Here is a 25,231-nt window from a genome sequence, read left to right as displayed (position 1 = left end):
CAAAATTATAATTCTTATTACCACATATTTAGTAAAAATACAAAACTGAAAATTAAACTTAACCATGTAAATGGTTTTATACCATGCTCTACACTTTAAAAAATTTCGGATTAAATTGCGTTATAAAGTACCGGCACTTTGGGTGAATCATCTGGAAAATTCACTTTACGGTAAATCCATTTTACCGTAAAATATACAGTAATTTTTACAGTATTATTTATTTAATTAGAGTAATTTTAGGGTAATTATTACAGTAAAAATATATGGTATATCAGATTTTTTGTTTCGTAGCATGTTCCAGTAAAATGGATTTTACGGTAAAAGTTACCGGAAATCAGGGTGTCTGTACTTTTTACCGTAATGCAATCTGAAATTTTTTAAAGTGTATCGTGATAAAATTAGCATATTTACCACATTGATTACCAAATTACATAGAAATGAAACCATATTTCGTAGTTAATTTCATCAAAAGGTTAATTTCACGAGGTTGATTTTAAAGGTTTCTTAAAATCATGATTTTTGTTTTAAATTAAGAATTTTTAAAAGCTTAACATTCGAACTTTATAATAATGATAATTATAATGTTTGAATTTTACTTATGACCGTTTATAAACCTTCAGTCAATGTTATTTATAAATAGTTATTTGTGTCACGTATAAATATATGCAAAAATAAAATTGAATTCATGTTTATAAATTGAATTCATATTTCTAAAGTTAAAATATCAAATTAAAAAGTCAAAATTATTTCTATTGACTGAGATTAAAAATTTATCATAATTTACCTGGTAATTTTAAAATGCCTCAACAATTGAAAATAAAGAGAATAATGGGAAAAGACATTCTTAAAAATTTGTAAGGAATAAAAACTAACATTAAATTTCATTAGTTTTTCTATGTCTTTTTTTCTAGTCATTTTTTAATCTAATAACAAACTCTAATATATACGCACAGACATAAAAATATATGCACAGTTGCTTTCCTAACCCTTTTACCTTTAAAATATTTATTCTGATAGGGTTACTTGATATTAAAAAGATTTGATCATCATTTAGCAGTTCATTTATATATCCTTAAACCTTTATTAAATAAAAGAAATTTATCCACAAATTTGCATAGCGTTTTTACTTCTTTAGTTAATTTTTAGTCTCTTTATGCATTAATTTTGAAATTTCTTTCTTTATATTTATCCATCGCAAAACATTTTTTTAATTATAATTTAGGGCATTTATATTATGTACCATTTTGCATTGATGATTTCGTGGTAAAATGGAAAACTTAGTGCGAAACGTTCCACCCAAGTTTTATGAATATGGATAGAAAGTCATATAATAAACTATGCTTATAATGTAGATTAATATCAATCCTTTTCAGAAACAATAATCATAATTATGAAATTCAATCAATCATAATTAAATTTACAAAATAATCACATTAACTAATACTCTTAGCTGCATCCTTCTTTCTGTAAATTATAAAGAAATATTAAATTCATAAAATGAATTAGTAGTAATAAACATTCCTTAAAATATTGTGTTGAAAAGAAAGTTATTTTAGTAAAATGTAATATACATCAATTTTAGCTTTACAAGAAATTAACTTCAATCTGTGAAATATCTATTATTCTGTTCAATGATCTTTTACCATTTTTCTGGTAACTTCATGATCCCGCGTTCATAGAATGTATGATCCCCATCATACCCTCATAAGGTCATTGATGTAATTATAATTAGGTAAAGTTATTACTGAAATTTTTACCATTTTAAAAGTTTTGTAAATTTCAAAATAAATGATAATCCGATTGTGTAAAGTCAAGGTTATATGGGTAATCACAAATTGCAAAGAAATTGTGTTCCTCCGCTACAATGCGATATCTCAGACATCTTTAGCATCATATGTGAAATTACTGAAGCAGCTTACTGAAGTGATGTCACATTACCCACATAGCCTTGATCTTGCACTATCGGATTTTCATTTATTTCGAAGTTTATGAAACTTCAGTAATAACGATGACCTCAAATGGCACATCAATGATTGATTTTTTTTTTTGATGAAGACCAGCAAATCTATTAGTGAGATCATTACGTTACCAAAACATCAAACAGAAAATAAGGTCAACGAAGCAAAAATATGTTTGCCTGGCTGATGTAACAGAATTAAACAATTGGAAAAACGGAATAAAACAAGTGCTTCACTAATCAAAATAAAGTTTCCATAAGATTTTAAGTATTTTGCGAATTTGTAAGATTATATCTACGAAGATAAGGAAAATTTTTAAAATTGAAATTAGAAAGGGTCAATTCAAAGAACAATATGCAAGTTTTACTGATAATGCAATAGAAAGTAGTTAGGCTATAAATTTGTAAACTTCATTCATTACAGCATACCATTTATATTTTTAAAAGTTTATATTTTTAAAAATTTCAAAAATATATCAGAATAATTATCCGCAAAACGGTCTTATAAGAAATAATGTCTCAATTAAATATACAGAATTTACTTTTCGTCATTGAAAAATAAAGTAAAAAAATATTTCTCACTTCAAAATTGCATATAACAAAAATGTTAACTAAACTATCGGTAAAATTAATAACCTAACTAAACTATCGCTAAAATTATAACCTTCTAAAGCAATTAATTTAAGCAGCCATTAAACAGCATTTTTATAAAATTTTTAGCAATGATTGACATTTCTTATTTGTAGTAACAAGAATGATAATTGATCCCTAAAATTTTTGCATGGATTTTCGTTACTTGCTTTCTTTTTTTATTTCATTTCTCGTATTTTCAATTAAAAGAGTCTGCAAAACATATAAATTAAAAAAAAATTTTTTTTCAAAATTGTTTAGTAAACATCTTTAGTGAAATCGATCGAAATAAAAAAAGATAATATTTCATGTACCAATAAATGAAGCATTTTTGATAAACAGCTAAATTCCATCTATGATAAATAAAGACCTGATAAAAATCATTGAAACAATAAACTTGTTTTTAGCGTTTTTTGTAATAAAAATGCATACTGTTTGCCTTTAAAAAAAGCTTTCTCCAAATGAGTGCTCCTTAATATACCCGTTAATGTGTACGTAACAATTTAATTGTCCTTCAGCTTCTAGCTTTTATATTTTTAAAATTGTTTAGAGTTAACTTGTTATGAACTTGTGCTTAGAGGACGTGTTGTTTAAAGTGTTAAGCGTTTATTTATTTATAATTTTTTTAAAAAAGAACAAAAAGCCTTATTCTTAATTTTCGGAAAAATGCATGAATGCAAAAAATTGACAGATTTTATATTAGGAATTCATAGATTTTTAAACTAAACGCTAATTATTTGCTTTTAACTTTTCTAATTAATTAATCTTTTTGCTTTGAACCTTTAAAATAAATAATCAATCAGAAAGTTATTTACCCAGTAATTGAACTTCTAAACATTTCATAGGATATTGCTGCAAATAATAAGCAAGCCAGAATATTTACTGCGTTATGCTTTTATATGATTATTCAATTAATTATTCAATTAATTAATTATTATGATTATTCAATATTTAAGAAATTTACGTTCTAGATTATGTTGTATTTTTAAAGATTAATTTTTAGAATTACTTTTTAATATGAAGTCAAATAACTTAAAATATCTGTTCATTTGAAGTATTGCGTTGTTTAATGATTCAATTTACAAATTTGAGTTTTGCAAAAAAGAATGGGCAGTAACAACTTATTTTATTACTTTTAATACTCATAACTTATTAATTATCGATTATTAAATATCTCTATTTTCGATTTATTCTTTTTAAAGTTTTTTTTTTTAATTTAACAACTGCTAACCAGTTTAACCCGTAAGCAAAAAACTGCTTTTTTAAAATCAATGTTTTTTACGCTCATCAGTTTGTGACTGGAAGAAACACAAATCAGAAAAAGATCAATATATTTGTTAACAAAAGATATATTCGTAATAATATAAATATATGTGGGAAATATATATAAATAACATGCCTTAATTATTTTAAAAGAAATACATCTGTCTTATTTTTAAATTTTACATTGCGTGTTCAGTTTTCAATATTATTACATCTTTTATACTTGATTGATAAAATAATTGAAACTCATCTCTTTATCACCCAAAAATTATTTTCCGCTTTGAAATTTTGTTTTAACTTAACAAAAAAAATATTCTTAAAAATGGTTAAAAATTATAATCTTAAAATTGATGATAGTTATACTTAATTTCAAATTGTAAATTATGCTTATAATGCTAATCATCTAAATATTGCATAATATTATGTCAAACATAAAGTGGTAAAAACCGATATTTTCATAGTATACAACGCTGCTCTCTACTCCTCGAAAGTTTTCGCAAATGGGGGAATATCTCTCACTAACAACGTATCGAATAATATGGTAAAACCCTGATATCTTCTCTAAGGGGAGAACTGGTTTCGCTGGAGAAAACCAGGAAGAAAGAAAAGGCTACAATGTAGGCACAATTAAAAAAAATATTATTCATTGTTTATTTTTGTAAGCAATAAATATTTATAAGTAAAAATTAAAAAAAGCAATATATATCCATTGCATGCACTTTTCCTTGTTTCTATGTAATGCCAATAGATAGGTGTAATCCTTATTTAAGCCTGAGTATCATTAAAAACAGTGAGAAGGTATAGTTGTTTTATTTGGACAATAATTATGATATCAAATCAAAGAACCATCATACACTGAGAGAAAAAACATGGTAAAAACTAACAAAATTTGGTTAAATTTCCCGCATTTCTGGCACTATGGAAGCACCAAAAAACTCGTTAACTTTCACCAAAGCTCTTTGGTAATGATTTTTTAAAACTGTCGATAAAATATGTTTGAGTAATATGTGATAAAATTTGGTAAATGTGGTAAAATTTGAGAATTTTATCATCATACTTTAGCTCATAGCGTAAGAACTATTTATTCTTTTAAGTTTAATTTTTAATGTTTTGCATATTTCCTAAATATGTGGTAATAAGAACTGTAATTTTGAAGACCAGAATTTCTTGTGAACCATTACTATACAAATGCAAAAATTGCCATGAATGGTTTAAATACTGTATATTTTGGTTTTATTGCCAGAACTATGTTGTTTTTTTAGCAGAAATGTCATTACTATACAAGCACAGTAATTTCACCAGAATATTTATCTCCATGTGGCTTGGCGCAAGTAGATTTTCTAATATTTTTTTACTTTTATACACAAATTTTTTACTAACAGATTGTTAAAAAAATATTATATCCATTGCTTATTTTTGTCTCTGACGAATATTTAGAAGTAAAAATTAAAAAAGAACAATATAATCCATTGTTTACACTTCTGGTTGCTGTCATGCAATGTCGATAGATAAGTTTCACCGTTACTCAAGTAACGGTGAAATCAAAATATATTAAATAGTCAAAAATAAATTAAAAGAAGTATTATTTATCGTATTCGGAAAATCAGAATGAAAAAAAATCAGATAACTATCATTGTATAGTGCGAAAAGAGGAAAATTACTAATTTTTCTCTCTTTCAAATACTAATTTTCGAAGAGTAAAGTCTCGAAAAAGTAGATTTTCTACCTTTCTAAAAAATATTTCAGTTGGTTTTTCCAAATATTTCCTTTCTTATTTGAGAATTCTTGTTCTCATTTTGAAAAAGGATATTTTTTAAAGCAAATGAAGTCTTTGAGATAATTTATTGAAGACATAGCTAGTAAACGATGATAGAAGTTTTTTAAATACATAAATTGTTCCTAAATTGACTGTATGTAAAAAATAAAATTTTTTAAATATAAATCAGTTTTTCACAATCAACTAATGCTAGCAATTTGCCTATGCTATTTATAAAAATAACTGACGTTGTTTCTTTTTTGAAATATACTTAAAATTATATTAAATTAGTTAAATCAGAATTTTAATTTTACTTAAGTCATTTTTGAAATTTGTATAATTTTGCTATGTTTTAAAATTTCAATATGGTGTTTTTGTTTTGGGGCATGGCTTAAAAAATAATGACAGTTTTTCTAAGTCATCATACATTAAAGGACAATCATGAATTTCTGATCAATATCTGATCTCTATATATTAGCTGATTCTTCCGCTCGGTCAGAAAATAATCTTATGGATCACTTCGATTCTGGAAAAATGAGAACTGGAACTCTTTTCTAACTCAGTTTTAATTAAACGAATTCAACTGTACCGATCATAACAATTGAATTGAATTTAAGAATCTAAGCATTTTTCTAATATTTTCGACAAATTAATTCCAAATTTCAGTAAAAAGAAATACGAATTAATTTGGCAAAACATTTTCATTTGTTTACAGTATGAAAACCGTATATCTATTATGAATAAAGTTTTGAATAACTGAACATATTTTCTTCCTTTTTAAAACGTAAATTTATTTTAAGCTTTAAGAAACGAAAACAATTAATAATAATGTAGCTCAAAAACTTGCTATTAATTTTCGTAAAAAATATTTATTTTTTGCAAGTTCGTTGGTTCATGCGTAAGATTATAAAAATATACATTTATAAAGTAATATTAAATGCAATATCTTTTGTAGCACCACTTCATTAATTGCACAGTATTTATGTATTAAAGTGCAGTGCCGTATAAATTTCGTCAAAAAATAAAATGACTTAATAGCTTTACAGAAAAAACAAAAAATATGTCGTGTGGATAATAACGCAAAATATCATCATCAGTTGTGGGAAATTAATCGTCACACTTAGGTTACTGATGATTATTACGTATCATTAAAGGCATGTTTTCCATGTTCAATTTATAATTTTTTATTTTTCTGAAGTTTTTAATTATAAATTTATTTACATTCTTTTTAAACTGTTAGATAGGAAATAAATGATACGATTTAACAAAAAGAAATGATAAGTGGAATTACTAAGATATATTTAGCAATATTAAAACAAAATTACTTTCGAAAGTTCACAGTCGACTAGGAAATATTTTAACTATATTATTTAAATTTATCGGCACTGTTTAATTTCGTTTTTAATAATATTTCTCATTTATTTGTTTCATATTTTTTTAAATCAAAAACTTAAACTATAAATATTACAAAATTAATGAATCAAATTTATCAAATGTACATTTTAAAAAACGTCATTGGTCTACACATTATAAGATTTCCTTAAAACGCTCTTCTACTTATGCTGTTGTAAACTAAAACAACAAAAACTATATAATAATTTTCTTAATATTTCAGTTTCTAGACTGATATTATTACAAATATTTTTCTCTTACATGAGTATTACATTAAAACTAAAACTTATTATAGTCTTTATATTTGAATTACGCAAGTGTTAAGATACTATAAGCTATAGGTATGTTACTATTATTGGGCTGGATCCTTTGTCATGATTTCGTATTTATTGAAAGTAAGCCCTTCCATTTGGCTGTGTAAAGTAACTTCAAATAGTACATGTAGCAACTTAGTACTAAAGGATGTACTACTGCATGAAGTACTCCATATAGTACTTCATATAATATTTCCTGTAGTACTTCATGCACACTTCATAAAGTTTGAAAATCGAAATTTTGACCACCGGTTGAAACTTATTAAAAATTGGCTACTCTGCAAAAGCATTGGATTTTTTCCCCCTTAATTTTTCAATGTAAAGAGATAAGAATACCACTGAAATATTAATAGTATTTTAATTGTTGTGCTAATACTGAAAAATTTATTAAATTAGCCTGATTTAGTCAGATGGGTAATGCTCGTTTATTTTGTCAAAATCGAATTTACGAGTGCCGGCTTTCAGAGTGTCCTTGAGGTTATTATGAATAATGGGCTGGTGATTCAATGAAGTAAATTATGTTGATGGTAATATTTAACAACATTTTCCAGTTATACCAAAAATATTCATTGTAACTAATTTAGGGAAAACATATTAGTGGCAATTAAAAGTATAATTAGATTATAATCGTCTTCCTTTTTTTAAAATAGTGTGTGCCAAAACAGACGGTGGGCCATCCTAAATAACTTTTGATCTATTGATTGGATCTTCACTTTCTTGGACTCAATCCTGATGGTTCGAGGAAATAACCTCAAATATTCAAATTAATAAGTGAATATGATATTTTAAATTATGAAATCAGACACAAAAGCGTACTTTCTCTGAATAAACATACCTTTTTCTCCAACCGATTTAGATTTCTGACCCCCCCTCCGAAAAAAAAAATATAGGGGGTAGCTGCAATTTGGGAAATATGGTACCCATAATTTGCTCCGGAGAGAGATTCAGAGTTTGGATCCCATAAGGTTAATATGTGTATTTTGCCACATTTCGAGAACTTTTTAAGTGAATTAAAAAAATTTTGTACACATTTACAAAAATCGTTTATTGAAAGATGGTTTCATGCAAAAAATAAATTCTACTAAATATTTATTATTTTATTAAACAATAGTAAAAAAAATTTAACTTTAAGGTATACACTTTCTTATATAATTTGAATTACGTAATTTTACATGGTAAAATGCAAAATTTGCACAAAGTTTATTGAATAATTCTTAAGAAATTGAATTTTGTAATTGAATTCAGCCACCAGAATTTTGTCATGATTTTGTAAATAAAATGCGAAAATTTACTGAAAATACTTACAAAATTCAAAATATATCAATATAAATTGTATTCCTGGGTTTAATTAATTGTTTTGATTTTTCTTCAAAAACGCTGAAGCAAAAGAATATAATGTAATTTAGATATAAGAAGAATATAATTTGATAAGAACTGTTATAATTAAATAAGATTAAAAAGAGAGAATATATACAAATTTTTCATCACATTAAACGGATTATATTTACATTGTCTTCAACAATAATTTAGGATGTTCTCAGTAAGCCATATCAACATTGCAGCTTACTGTTAATAAACAAATTCTATATGAAAACTGATTTTAATATAGTTGTACAAATTTCAATCTTTTGGTGTTTGCTCCTTTCTTAAAACTGCTGAAGTTTTTCTTGCATTGTATGAAAATTAAGAGATGCTTTTTCTTATGCTGATAGTTATTGCTTACAATAGAAAAAATCTAAAGTATATTTGCATTATGTTTTTAATTTTGATTGATATTTTAGCATATATTTATAAGTATCTATAATTTAATATGCAAGTAAAATATTTATTTTAAAATGATATTATCTTAATTTTGAATGCTAGTAGTATCTCGAGATAACTCACCTCTCAGTGGATAAGAAAGGTAAGAAATTAAATGTAGTAATACGCATAAAGTACTACTTTCTATGTAATAAAAACATGCGATATTTTTTTTTATTATAGAAAGTTTTCAAGGCGTCAATTCATAAAAATTCTAATTTATTAATTTATTTTTTATATACCTAGTGGCAAAATCATTAAAGAACATACAATTGAAATTATTAAATGATTTGAACTGCTATTTACAAGTTGTGTTTATAAAATGCATAAGATGTTATGAAACTTTTAACCAGTATGTCTTAATATAGTATTTTTATTCAAGACACAAAACATACATTGACTGATAACTTACCTATATTTTACAAAATATTGTAAAACGATTTTGAGAACTTAACATACTACGTTTTAGCTATATAGCTGTACTGGCTCTAATATTTGAAATGAAACAGATAGTAATTTTTCTGAATTAATCTTTCCTAACACTCAGTAAAATTCCTATAATGAATAAACATTTTTTTACCTAACATTTAAATTTAACTTTATTTAATAAATTTCTGTTTGCATTTTGCTATTATAGTAAAATTATGACAAAATAACTGCAAACGCTTGCTAGACGCGTTATAATTATTCAAACAATAAAGATAATTTGGTTCAGTAAGAATAAAGAAGAGGTTCAACGGCTAAGTGCGCTTCGCGCTCCCGTGTCACACGTCCGGAGTTCCATTCTCGGACAGAGCAAGGATTACTCAGCCTTTCATTCCCTTAGTGAGTCAGTAGGCTTTGGCCCTTCATGGGCTGTCACTCAACTGAGTTTATTTTAGTTTTTTAGAATAAAAACTAACAACAAGTGCATGTTTTATTTTATCATGCCATAGTAAATAATTTATTTTAACCGTTTAGAAATATTTTTCGGAAAAAAAATAGCATTAATTTGAAACTTAATAACTTAATATTTGAGTAAATAGTAGAAATAAATTTGTCACATGCGTAACTTTATCCAATCTAAAAACAAAACAAGCAAAAACTTTATTAATTATCATTATTTTGGAAATATTTCTTTTACTCATTGATTATATATACATTCATTAATTTAAAATTATAATTCAAGTTTCATCAAAGGATTCTTAAATTTCCATAATTTTTATTTATCTCTTTAAAATTATTAATTAAATTAGGCTACTATATTTTGATTTTTGAGTTTCAACATTCGTTTTGATTTGAAATCCCTCTACTGAAACTTAAATCTTTATTATATTTATATAATTATACAGATTTTTATAATTGGTACAAATTAGTTCAATTATGCATGTTAGCGTAATTAATCCACACTTGTACAATTTTGATAGAAAAGGAATTGCGAAAAATATAATTATTTTCAGAAAATTACCCTTTTCCAAAAAAATTGCACTATGAACATAAATTTTTCCTTTTTGGCACATGAATTAAATTTTCTTGAACTACTTAATTATGATAGTATTACAAAGAAAAGGCAAAAAAGAGGAACATTATAGCATTCTGAGTAGTAATACGAAATATTTTAGAACGTTAAAAAGCTAGAGTTTCAAATTTTCAAAGGATATTATTTACTTAAAGGTGAGTTATGAAGAGGTAATATCAGCACTTTTTTTACAAATATGATTATGTTTTTCAATATTATACTATTAATTTATTAAAATTTTTAAACTTAATAATTTTGCAGAGTTTTTCAAATGATTATATCTAATGCTTTTTTGTTTTTGCTTTTTAAAATGAGGTGTATTCTAAGTTTTTAATTAAAATTTTTCATAAATATTAAAAAAAATTTATTAATTTAAGTTTTTGAAAATAGTTTTAACGGAGTAATGTATTAATTTTTAAATATTTAAAGAAAATTTTATGAAATATTTAATGTTTTTGTACGAAAAAGCAATAATTATATATGTATAAGAAAGACCACAATAATTTAGTATTCAAAATTATAAATTATTTGCAAGATGTGGATTTACTTGCATTATAGCTATCATTTCGCAACAAAAAAAAAAACGCTTTCCTAAAAATAATTTTACAACTAAAGAAGGAGACCAAAGGTAAGTCAATAATTTAAATACTTTTTTCTTACAACGAAGACAGCCAGAATTTGTTTAATTTTGAGGAAGAGAACCTTTTATGAAAGCCAAAAAAGGAGATCAAAAAGGTGAGTACAATTTTTTTTATTATTTATAATTTCTTTTAATATTTAGTAAATTAAAAAGAAGTCTTTTTTTTCCTGAGACAGTACCTGAAAGTCTCTTTTCAATTTCAGGAATTATGGATGATTCCTGTATGGTCTTGTATGGTAACATTTTGGCGAATGCAAAGGAATGTTGTTTTTCTTCTCTACTTTGGATGACGTTGGAACTGGAAATGAAGAATACATGATTAGCTTTTACAGAATACCGAATTTGAGCAAAGTATTTGCTCTTTACGTGAAAATTTGTCTTTAAATTATGTTTCATAATTTGTTATTTTGATTTTGTTACTTTGATTTCATTATAAGATTAAATAGTTATTTTTGATGCTTAAGTACCACTTTTTTAAAGTGTTTACGTTTGTTTATGAATGCGAAGTTTTTGTGAGTATATTGTAAAGCATAACAAAGCTAAGATCTCAATTGTTTAAAAATATTTAAAATTAACAATATTTTCTTATTAGCGAAATAAATCACACTATTCAAAGTAATAAAATTAAATTATGCAAACTACAGCCTCTACTAAGAAATATTATAATGATCTATACTATTTTGAAAGTATGAAATATCAATTGCATATAAATTATTAATCATATTAAATAAGTTTAACAAACGTATTAATTATAATAAACGTAATAATTTTAAATGCTTTAACGATCTTTTTTGCCTTTTCTTTAAGACATTCTAAGCATGATTGGCATTTTTTCTTTGTATTAAAACACATTAAGGGAAGTCAGCTTTTTACAGACATTTTGCAAACAAAAATAAAAAATGAGTTGAATAATAACTGAATAAAATGAGTACATCTGTGAAAAAAAGTCATTACCAAGAGAATTATCCTGTCCAGGTGTCACAGTGTCCAAGTTCCAACAATGTTTCATTTAATTAAAAGTAACAAAGAAAAATAAAGATGTTAACAGTAATGATTTTAAATTCCAATAATATATTAAAAAATACGCATGAAATACATTAAATGATTGCTCAATGTTAAAAAATAATATTTTATACATATATAATCAGAGAAAAATAGGAAAAAAATTCATAAAAATGCAAACAAATATTTGACAGGGAGCTAAGGCTAATTTTTAACTTCAAAATTTACAATTTAGTCGCTATCAATTACAAATTTCAATTAGTTACATTTAAACGCTGAATATATTTTAAAAATTCGCAAAAAAAAAAAAAATCATACTGTTAGACAGTGGAAAAAAAGTGGAAAAAAATTCTTGCGGAATTTTTTTTCGTAAAGCAAATGATTACAGATACATATATGTGTTTGTCCTCTTTCGGATATGCTACTTTTAAAATTGCAGACAATTTTATTTCAGTGCAAAAAGAATGCGTTATAGCCTAAAGGCCCAAAAGTATTAATTTCTGAAGATATGAGTGTTGAAAACTTTTGTTTTGATAGTAAATTATTGGTGGCAAATTAGTTTCATACTCCCCACATCATCACACCCACAAATAAGTATGCCATAATTTTGAAAAAAAAAATAACAAAACCAAGAATAATATACAACTCTTAAAAACCAGAATACATCTTGTTTACCTTTTTAAAGTTGAACATCTTTGAGTTTATATAGTCAGAAAAATTATAATAATTTCTTTTAAATCCATTTAATAATGTAACTTGAAATATATTTACGATTAAAAAGGTAAGACATATTATTAATTACGGAAGACAATCATGATGTACTCATTGGGAAGGCAAGTAAATCTAATTTGTTTATTCGGAACATGACAGTAGGAGCTATATAGGAGCATTTGACAATTGACAATTGATATTACTGCTCTTAAAAGTAAGCTAAAAATATTGTTCCGATTTTTCAAAAAGTTTATAAGACATTCGCAAAACACAATTCATTTAATTGTTAAATGCAAACTATGAGTAACCTGAAACATCAAGATATTTTTAGGACATCTAAAATATCTGTTTAAAAATAATGGAGCTGCGTAATATGAAATTCGTTTCCGAATCGCTTCGTTTCGATAATTCAATATATATATATTAAAATGTTCAAAAGTTTGGTAACACAAGGCCATCAAAAAATATCAAACTCCAAAAAAAGTGTATGAAGAAAAGAATAAATGAAGAAGGGTATCTTAAATCAATGTTGATTATATGGGTGTATATGTTCTATTGTATTTTATCGTATGTAGTAACTGAAATTAACATACACTTTATCTCTTTTGATATTTATTAAGGTGCTATTTTTGGAAAGATATATTTAAAATTTTAATATCATTGCGAAGTTTATAATGAAATTAAAAATATTAAAAATTTAAAAGTAATTCTTTCAACTAATGCCTGAGTTGTAATATGATACTGTCTATTGTGTATCATAAATTCAGCAACTCTGTTAGTACAAAACGTTAAAACTACGCTTCAGTAAATTGACAAACACTACAAAATGATTCAAAAATCCCAGAAACACTTTCATTTCATCAATAAAATATAAAAATGTCCGCTTTTCGCCACCTATACATATTGAACTAATTTTAAATTGTTTCAGAAATATTAATGAAAATAATTTAAAATTTCTAAGTAAGGCTTTATTAACTACTAATGAAACTTTTACGAGATTACATTTTATATAAACTTTCGGGACTACTTGAAATTTTCTTCGATATTTACTCATCTGAAACGTAACTGTAACGCTTACTGCTACATGGAGAGACGCATTGATGCTTTTTTAAATGAAATACATTTCGAACCAAACACAGACAACTAATAACATTTCCTGCGTATGATACACAAAAAATACAAATCCTGTAGTAAGAAATACGCATCTATGAGCTTTAACTCAAGAGACAAAGATATTATCGTGAAAGCAACATCAAAAGTATTTTTTTAAGTTAAAAAAAATAATAAAATTAAGGGCAACATTTCTATTATATAAATATCTGTTGTAAATTTTCTGAGATATTAACTCCTCTGAAACGTAACTGTAGCGTTTAATGCTACATGGGATGACGTATTGATGCTTTTTTTTAATGATGAAATACACCCGAAACCAAACTCAAGCAACTAATAATTTTCCATGCGAATAATACACGAAAAATGCAAATTCTGTAATATAAAAATACATATCCGGGAACTTATACTCAAGAGACAGAAACATCGAATTATTATCGTGAAAACAACATCAATACTATTTTCTCACGATAAAAACCAGAAATCTTTTAAAGCACCATATTTTAAATACATCAAAATTTAATCCCAATAGCATTGGACAGCAGTCCTCTCATATTAGCTTCCACTACCTATACGCACTTCCATCATTTTACAGTTGATAGGATATAGCACTCGTCAAAGTATGGGGAGAGGCCGGTACCTGCGGTATGCCTAAGGCACGTGCGCGTTAAGTGCGGCACGTGCCATATTGGTTCTACGCTAGTGAAGCACATTAAACGCAAAACGTAGAATGTTTGCGTATAAATACAGAGGCGTTTACGAACACTTGTTTGAAAAGTAGTGGCTTAAAAGCGCAAGCTTTAGTGTTTTTTTTTTTATAAGAACCGTTACACGATCTCACAGTGTGACAACTATTTTTACAAAGCTGTGCACGCAGCGAACATTATGCACACGCGTTTTGAAATCGGTTTTAATCATGCAAAATATAAGTTGCTTTACTTTCCCTCACTGAATAACCATGAACTTTCGAAAGAAAACTTCTCGAAAATTTATTGTTTGCTTAAAATGATTTACCAATTTTTTAATTACGTTGTTAGAGCAACTTTATTTAAAGATTCAAAGTAATTTCTAATAATTTTATTATCAATGCTGTATAATAAATATCTCAATTATTACATTTTTCTCTGTTATGACATGTTGCGCGTTATGTATAAACGCAAATAGTATCATATTTTTCTACATCACCGAAAGATAAAAATTACATATAAATTGTATTTTTCAGCACATTTTATAATTTAATTCCTTACTTTATGAGTAATGCTAATCTAGAACTTTCGTCAATTTAATTATATGTTTAATGGTCAAAAATTTTATTACTTACAGAATAAGGGGCAATGGCAGAAAATTTGGTGTGCTGCTGTTTATAAACATATTTACCAATCGAAACGTGAAGAAATATTTCAAATAATAGAACTTTTTTAGCGTTTAATTTACCAAAGTAAAAATAATAACTTTTAATGTGCATATCCCTTTACACAATAGAATATTTTTATGATGAGCTCGCATTTAATGAGAGTCCTAATAACAGAAATTACATGTTTTGTTTGGTACAATGATTTAAATATATTAGAATGTGCTCTTTTAACAAGCAAATGAAAAGTAATAGAAATATTGAAAATTTAAAAAAAAACGCATAGTATCAATTGGTTAAAATTATTATTAATATTTTGGTAATAATTATTGTGAAATATGTTTCGTGTTATTTAGAAATGGTTGAATCATTTTTAAAGCTATTAGAAGCCGGTGCAACTTTTCGAGAGAGAGGGATGTCAGCTAGACAGGATACCAGGTCAAGCCATTGTCTCGTTTCTAGAAGATAGAAAAAAGGAATATGAGAGAGATTGAATATTTGAAGAGAATTGCATCCATTTGTATTAAGCGAGCAACCTGATTTAACGAGCATTTTGTTGTTTCCTTCCCTCGTTTTATACGATTCCTGATGTATGCGTAAAAAATCAATATTTTATCAATTTTTATGTATTTTGATGCACTATCTGTCAAACAACTCGGAAGTGTTTTTTAGATTTGATGCATTATAACTATTATGTTCCTAATTTTATGTAAGAAAATCAGTAAGACTTTTAATCCGGTTTTTCTTAAAAAATAGGTTATGGATTATGCTTATACGGTTATGGGCTCTTTAATAGTTTTGGGATTCCTTCATTAATTAAAGCTGAGAAAGTTACTGTTAGTCTGAATCATCAGACAAAACAGTTAACAATGTTTAATTATCTGCAAAAATTTTACCAAAAAAAAACATGAATAACGTATATCATGTAAAAATACCATAAGAAAGTCTCGTATAAGATTTATTGTATTTGTAAATGATATTCTAAATGCCCTATTGTGTAACGTACTTTGGAATTCGATTCGTTTCATTATGTAATTTGAATGCTGAAAAATATAACTTTAAATATGCATTTTATGCATACTTTTAAAACTTATTAGCTAAAACATTTTTCTTTTACTTTGCCATGCTTTCAATTGTTCATTTTTATTGTCTTACAAATTCATAATTTTTGAGTTACTTTACCTTTTTAAACATCAGAGAAATGAGGTAAAAAAATGCCACTCATCTAACGAAGTGATTTTTTGTATGTAAATACATTTAATTTGTAATTTGTACATTTTGTATGCAAATAAAAATACCCTATTAGTAATTTTTCGTGAAGAATTTCTGATCTATTTTCGTTTTACTCAGTTCCATTTGCCATCAAATATTGCAAGCTTGCGATAAAAACGTTGAGTCAAGTGAAAATAATTTAGCGAGTTGTAAGTTTATTAGAGAGCAAACTTATCTTTGAGCAAGACATGCTCCCACTTTATCCTATTTTTCGGGAAAATTATCCCTAATTTGCAAGAATATGTATATAGTTCTTTCGCATACCTTCATTCTGTGTTAGAAAAGTTTTTTTTAAACAAAATTCATTGTCAGTTGTTAATGTCACTTCCTCGTTTTGGATTATTCGCTTACTACACATCTGTTGCCTCGCAACACACAAACCTAGTATAAGTCAATAAAAATTATCTTCCGTGGTTCTTTTTCCCGTTCAACAAATCACATTTCCTAAAAACAGTAATAAGAAAACCCTAATGAACCCTACCTCCTGTATGAAAGCGTAACGATTACTTGGTTGAAAAGAAATAATTTATAATCCTTATTTTTATAAATCATTTATCTGTTTGGTATAAACCTTAGGATATTTTAATCCTAGATTTATGGACTACATCATTATCTTCTACAAGTTTTAGTTATTTATTTAAAAGATAAATCTATTTTTCGACACTGTAAAAACTTTTGGTGCATTGTTGCCACAATTTTTGGTGTTCAGGTAAACTAAAATTTTTTACAGTGTAGTCCCAAGTATTTTGTTTAATTTTTTCACTGTTATAGTCTTATTTATTTACTTATTTGTTTTTTGCTTCTTTATTTACTGAAAACACATTTTTTTAAGTGCATTCGAATCAATTTAAGGCTTTATTTCAGAAATATTTTATTTAAAAAACGAAAGCATTTTTAGTAATATTAGAGCTAATTCTTTCAAACAATTGTTATTTCGTTAATTTTATATGATTCTTTGCATGATAACTAATGTTCTATACTTAAAAACGTATTTAGTTTATACCCAATACAAAAAAGGTGGCAACTATACACTAAATTTTGTTACTGTGTATGTAGATACTCTATTAAAATTCGTAGAAATCACAATCATAATTCAATCAAAAATAATTTGTTAATGAGAACAAAATTATTTACCAGGTAAATGCAACAAAAGGAAAGATAAAACTATTCGACTCTTAAGAATCTCTTTAAAATATTTAGATTGGTATAGGTATAAATATTTTAAAAAAAATTGCCAAACTTTTTAGCAATGGATATTTAATTTTATCATCAAATTACAGTATCAGCAACGGTATATCTTAAAATATGAAAGAATATCAAAATCTTAAGAAAAATCAAGAATACTCCTTATAAAATATCTTAAAGTATAAAAGCTGAATCTATTCATTAGCATAGCAATTAGCTATTACTGTAAAATATATTTCATATAGATATTGAAGTCCATATAAGCTGTTAAAAGATCCTCACTTTTGTTTATTTATTTCTCACTTAATGCTTTCTAAACTTGTTAATTCAATTAGCTAGACTTTATTATTCCATATTTAAAATCAATTAAGTTATATTTTAACATGAGAAAATTTTATAACACTTTACTGTAATAAATTATTCTAACAAATACTGAATATTTGATTGGAATAAGTCTTAAAATAAATCTTCGTCTCATTAAACAAAGTTTACTGATTAACCTACACTAGTTATTTATTCATCTTCAAGTAGCGATGCGAGAAAATGAGAAAAGCCAATTATTCTTTTACGAATGACAAACCTATTTATATTCCTTTAATAGTCAGTCTAACAAAATGTAATTAATAAGTAAATTGGATTTATTGCTCACTTAAGCATTAAGTAATTAATTTTCAAGTTTTAAAATTCATTGGTCATTTTCAGTAACACGACATTCATGTTTTAAAAAAAAAAGTTAAAATAAATATTTTGATTTTATTCAGTAAAATGATAAAAAAGAATATGAGTTTGTATTAACTAATTGCACTTTAGGCATTTAAATTCGTGGTATAAAGTATTAGTGAAATCAATTCTCAGTTAAAATTCCGATTCTTAATTGGTAATTTATTTTTATAACTTTTAATTATATAATAAAAATAATCGAAAAAAAGGCTGTTTGAATATTATTAAAAATATTATTAAAAATATTATTAATTGAAATGTCTGCGATTTCTTTTTACAATCATTTATTATTTAAAGTGGGAATATAATAATGCTGTGTTGATTTTTCGGATACAAAATGGGTTTATTGTGTAACGTCGTTCAGAAACTCGCTTTAAATACGCTAAATTAATCGCGGATTTGATCTCGCTGGTTCATTACTAATTTGATTAACCTGGTTAATCACTAATTTATTTAAAAATTTTGCAGAACTTGTATGTATGTACTTAAAATTGATCATAATGAGCTTTTAAACCCAAAATTAAATTTTTTATTTAGAATGTGAATTTGCACATTCTACCATTTTAAGTTTTCATGTAAAAAGAAATCTAAAAATTGATTTTAAAGTTTTGCAAATAAAATTAAAAGCAAATAATTTTTATTTAAGAAAAAAAAAGCTGGGAAGCTTTTCACATTATTGAACAGTGTACTTTTTTGCCCAATACATATTACGTTTCAGAATTTTCTTGTATTAAGTAAGATGTCATGAATCTCAATTAAACATTAAAATAACTAAAAAAAATCAAAAACTACATTTAAGAATAATTACATTTGAATTAAAATTTGTTTATTAATCAATATAGTCAAGTAAAGTTCTGCTAAATTGGTGATACGCGAGAAACTAAGAAACAATAACTGACATTTATCATTATACTGATAACTATAAAAAGCTTTATTCGAAAAATGAAGTCAAATGCAGAAAAAACCTAGGCAGGAATAAGTTCCTTACATTGTTTTGATTATATTGTGTAGTAATTTTTAAAATACTTAATTTAATTACAAAATATCATTTTTCATGTATTTCTATTTTTCCATTTCGATGTTTCCCGACATATTGTGCTTATACAAGTATAAAACTGACGACCTTGTATAATGTATTTTAATAAAAAGTCGCTTCAACGAGTTAAGTAAAAAAGCTATTACCAAACATAGTAATTTAATTTCGGGGTAAAGTAAGAGTAATAGTGCCATTGCACATAAAGGCGAGATGCACTATTTTTTAGATTTTAAATTGTGATCTTTGAACTGAGTCCTGAAAACGAGATAAATGCAAAATGCGTTAATTTTAGTTTTCTATTAAAAGTTCATGGTAGACAATTGATAACATATTTCTTATTTCTTTTTGTAAATATGTTTTATTTAGATCACAGAATGAATCGAAATACGTATTAAATCATAAATTTAACGACATTATTAAAATACATTAGCAGATTTATGTTGTTCATTTGTTTTCGAATTTTAATATAAACAAATGAGAATAAGCGAAAATAAAATGTGTTTACTTAAGTATGCTATTTAAATTTCCAATTTTTTATAATGACTGAAAGTTATTAAAGGATCTACTAAAACTTCTATTTTCATCTTAAAAGCATTATTTAATGAATTATTAAAAACATTTACCTAAATATCTCGTTATGTGTCTTGACTGATAAAAATTGCAAAAATGACTTCAAATAATATAGATTTTATTTAATTTCAATATCCAATAAATTATTTTAATAATAATATAAATTCCATTTATTGTACTTGTAAAAGAGTTTTTTGCATATTTTGATTGTCTTTGAAAAAAAAAGTTTAACTGATCTATTCCATAACTCCTCTTAAACGTCTACATTAACATCTTATGTCATTTATAAGATACCTTGCATGTCCAGTAACTTTAACGCCATGAAATTAGTTACATACCCTAAGATTTAAAATTAAAAAACCATAAATAACTAAAAATATTTCGATCATAGCATATTAGAAATTTGAAAGAATATTAATGCTGAAAATTTACTTAAACTTGCATTTCGTAGTATAAAGTTAAGACTTTGTAGGCACGAAAAAAGGTTATAACTAATACTTATGAGTAAAGAATTAACAAAATGTATAATTCGAATTTCAGATACAACAATTGTCCAATTATATCCGTACCCCAGTTATTTTTTTAAGAAGCGATATATTGTTTTAACTTCGATTACTTTTATGTATTTTTATGCGTTCGATACATTCATATTTTTATGCCTTGATATGTATTATTTTTGAAATCCGGATTTTCTAATGTGAAATGTAACACGGTTTTAATTCAAGATCTAATAAGAACTGGGAAGTACTGATATGTATAAAATGGAGAATTTGCTTATTTTAATATATAAAGCAATATTTTTTTTAAAAAATATTTTCCTGAAATTTGCTAAACGTTTTTGTTGTTATATTATCTTTGTTTCATGTAATAAATAGTAAAGAAACATCGGTAAGAAATGATGGAAAAACTAATGATTAGTAAACTGTAAAATAGCCTACACTCGAAAAGTTAATAAAAATAGTTTTATTTTCATCACAAAATATTTTGAATTTACTTTGCAATTTTAGCTTTTAATTTTAAAAAACTGCACACTATATCCAACCAACAAAAGATTAATTTTAAAAGTTTTCACCATCAATAATAATTTCTTATAATAATAATTTCGTATAACTCTATCTCCACCTACTTTAAATCAGTCATCTATTATAAGTGGCATTTTAAAAAACATATTTTTTAAAATGTAGTCAAATATAATAATTGTGTTATCACTTGTAATATTTGTTTTAATTGTAATAATTTTTTTTAGCAGTATTATGATGTAATTCAAAATTTAAGTTATTATTAGTTTTTTTCTGTTTACTGTTATGAATAGGACTGGGCTATAAATCGATGTATCGAGACATATCGATTTAACGCACATATCGGCAAGACGATACAGCGACTTTCATTCAAGGCGATGCATCAGAAATCTGATTTAAGCTGTCGAGTAAAAACAACGAGCGCAAAACGATATAGCGATATAAGACACGCAAGGATATAAGATAACGATATAGCGATATAAGACTCTTCTCTTACGTTCCGATGTCGACTCGCGCTGTGGAAGACGATGTTCGTTTCGTTATGTTGAAATGACCTTGATTGGTGAGCTGTAGAGTCAGAATCGGAGTTTTGAGAACACATATCGTTATATCGCAAGTTCCTTTTCGCACCTCTTAGCTTTTTTTTTCTTTGTCGCCACTTTTCTTGTAGATTATTTTCAGTGGGATTAACTTCGTGATCGCCGATGTTAACTTGTTCTGAAGGCAATCTATTATTGAAAAGAATGTATAAAGAAGAGTTTTTTTCATTAATTAGATAAGTTTTTTTTTAAAAAAACTTCTTCTTGTTTTTAAATGTGAAAACTATCGGCAATCTAATTTAGGCGCCCATAAAGAATTGAATTTGTTAGGTTATTTTTTTACTTTCTTTTAATTTATTAAAAACTTTTTGGATGAAACTTCGATACAATTTAATGAGTTTTTATTAATGATTTTAAATTTATAAATCTTGTTGTTTTTACAAAATAAAAAACAAAATTTATTTTTGTCATTTGAATTTGGACATAAGTCAATCAACTTTGTTTATACAAAAAATTTGAAAGGTTTGCGTATTTTATTAATTTTTTTAAATCATTTAGCACTTCGTTTTATTAGAGAGTATAATAATTTTTTTTTAAAAATATTCTTTTCATATTATTTGTTAATTAGCTAAATGCATTATCGAATATCAAAATTTTTTTATTTTTAAGAAATTAAATCCTACTTTGTTTTTCGTTCATAATTCGGTCATAATTAAGTTTAATTATTGATCTGAAATGATAAGGTCCCGCAATGAACTGATCGTTAAGACACGGTTCCTTGCAGATCACCGAAGTCAAGCATCACTGGCTGCGGTCAGTGTGCGGGTGGGTGACCCACTTGGATCAGTCTGCGTAGGGACCGAGGGTGTGCGGTATTGGTCCTCGGTAAACTGTTCTACCGTAAAGTGCTCGACTTCGCGTGCAGGTCGTCGAGCTACCGAAGCGGGGGTGCCATCCCATCTGCAGAGGATCAAAATTGTGATGGCATGTCTTCGGATCATTCTCAGGGATGTTTCCCAGACCGTCGCTAATAGCCCCATGTGCAGCTCTAGTGTGACGTAAATGAACTATAATAACTGAAATGATAATAATAAAAAATAGTGTTTCAAAAGCGTTTTTCTTCTTTCTGAAATTTATTTAGCACTTTGTTTTAAACATACAAATAATTTTTAAGGTTTATTTAGAAATTGAACATTACGATCGAACTTAATAATTATGTAATTATTTTTACATAATAGTACAAGAAAATATTAATTTGTAAAAAAAACTTTAAAAAAGTTTTTAACACTTTGTTTTACGCGTATTATGAATTTCTAAACAAACATTTCAATAAATATTTTAAGTAAGATTTGTACATTGTAGTCAATTTATTTAATATCTTTCTTAAGCAAAACATATATATTTGTACATATTCGTAGCAATTGAAAAATTCTCTGCGCTGAGGGCGAGTTCTTATATGTTTTGAAATATATGTGTTTTGCTTAAGAAAGATATTAAATAAATTGACATTTACTGTAACATTTACTTCGTAGAAATTGAAAAATTCTCTGTGCTGAGGGCGAGTTCTTATATGTTTTGAAATATATGTGTTTTGCTTAAGAAAGATATTAAATAAATTGACTACAATGTACAAATCTTACTTAAAATATTACTTTATATGTTATGAAATACTTACTTTATATGTTTTGAAATATATTATATACAACATATATAACATATATATTTATAAATTGATTTAAATCAATCTGAGAATGAAGTTTTGATAGAAATCTGACTTTCTGTGCCTTACAAGTAAATGAAATTCAAAAATACTATATCGCGATACATCGCTATATCGCGATGCAAAACTGACGATGCATCACGATATATAATTTCTAATATCGCCCAGTCCTAGTTATGAGAGAAACTATTTTAGGTTTCAGGAATTACTAATAAATTTAAGAATTACAATTTTCTAGATGTAGTTGTGTGTTTATCAAAAACTTTCCTTCAAACAAGTACGATGATGATATGAAACAATATTCAAGCAAATCAAAATAATTTTACTCCTTTTACCACTTTAAGAATAGAGTTTCCATTTCCTAGACAGTATTAGTTAACAATTTCAAGAATATAAGAGTGTAAGAATAGAAATATAATTTGATTATATAATATTAAAGAGTTCACATTTAATCATATGTTTAGTAAATGTTATGCTTTCAAAATATGTTTGTATTTACTTAAATTTTTCCCGTTGGTTTTGATGATTTCTTTCGCCCTGCTTTGCTTAAAATTTTTCCTTGGGGTAGTAAAACGATTGAGAACGCTTTCTACCATCGACTTCAGTACATAACTATTCACAAAAAGTTTTAAAAATATATTCATTCGAAAGAAAAACAAACCTGACAACTAAATGGATTATCTTTGTAAAGGAAACAGACATTTCCAAACGCAATTTAATTTCTTGAGTATATAAAGAATTTTTCAAATAAAATAATATTTCTGTCTTCACGGAATAATTTTGTGTAGTGTATAAGCTCCTGGAATGCAAAATTAAAGGAAAAAGTTTAATATACAGAATTGTAATAAGAATCTACAGAATTCAAAGAACTTAATTAATTTGAAATGCCAATAACTATGATATAATTTTAAATATTTATAGGGAAAATATCGCATATCTCAATCTTCAAACAAGCTTGGACTTTTGTATATTTATAAATATTATGGATAAGAAATAATTTTTGAAAACGCTTTGTCTACTTAGAAATGTTTTTAAAGTTTTACACACTTTAAAATTTTAAAATTTATCCCTCGCCAATTTTGATTTCTTTTGTATAACTAAAAAGAGTATTGACAGTTAAAATGTGATTCAATATGCGCATATTTTTAATTCAGGAAAATTCAATAGATAGTTTGAGTTATGTTAAAAATAGTTACAAATTAGGTCCAACACACAAACTATTATTATCATAGACTAGTTTTTATCAAAAAATATCTTTAAATGTGTTATGTTACTTTTTAAAATCTAAAACTCTCAGAATTGAAAGAAATATGATTATAGAAAGATTTTTGTAATCATCTTTTAACTTATGTTTAAAAATAGTTAATTTTTTAAATTTATTTATTTACTTCATTTTATTTCTTTGAATTTAAATAAAATATGGAAAAAAGTTTTGATTCGAGTATATTCAGTGTGTTAAATAACTGAAAAAGTTATGTTTTATTTAGTGTAAAACTTCGAATAACATTTACTTCGTAGAAATTGAAAAATTCTCTGCACTGAGGGCGAGTTCTTATATGTTTTGAAATAATTTAATGTAATAATTTTCGCTCGTTTGTCAAAAGCTTGGAAATTCTTTTAAATCTAATTCCTCGGAAATTTGAAAACTTGCAGCCATAAAAAATTATGTTTTCAAAACTGATAATTTTTTACATCTTAATTTTTAACCTCAAAGTTAAAGTAAATTAAGAATAACCCCTTCATGAT

The 25,231-nt window shown here is 25.7% G+C and overlaps 1 protein-coding gene across 4 annotated transcripts in view; it reads left to right on the top strand.

Annotated features, from left to right (window-relative positions):
* Nucleotides 1-25,231, top strand: part of LOC107456091 (abnormal chemosensory protein 6) — a 75,554-nt gene that overhangs the window by 40,890 nt on the left and 9,433 nt on the right. For 2 of the 4 annotated variants that reach the window (XM_071187635.1, XM_071187634.1), the window contains one exon: nt 11,454-11,601. The exons of the other annotated variants lie outside the window; for them this stretch is intronic. In XM_071187635.1, the coding sequence (XP_071043736.1) occupies nt 11,512-11,601 (90 nt within the window). In that variant the 5' untranslated portion in view covers nt 11,454-11,511. The remainder of the gene's footprint in view (nt 1-11,453; nt 11,602-25,231) is intronic. 4 annotated transcript variants of the gene reach the window in all.

The sequence above is a fragment of the Parasteatoda tepidariorum genome, chromosome X1 (assembly GCF_043381705.1).
Source record: "Parasteatoda tepidariorum isolate YZ-2023 chromosome X1, CAS_Ptep_4.0, whole genome shotgun sequence".
Taxonomy (NCBI): domain Eukaryota; kingdom Metazoa; phylum Arthropoda; class Arachnida; order Araneae; family Theridiidae; genus Parasteatoda; species Parasteatoda tepidariorum.
The sequence above is the reverse complement of the archived record's forward strand: the minus strand, read 5'-3'. Positions and strand labels throughout refer to the sequence as shown.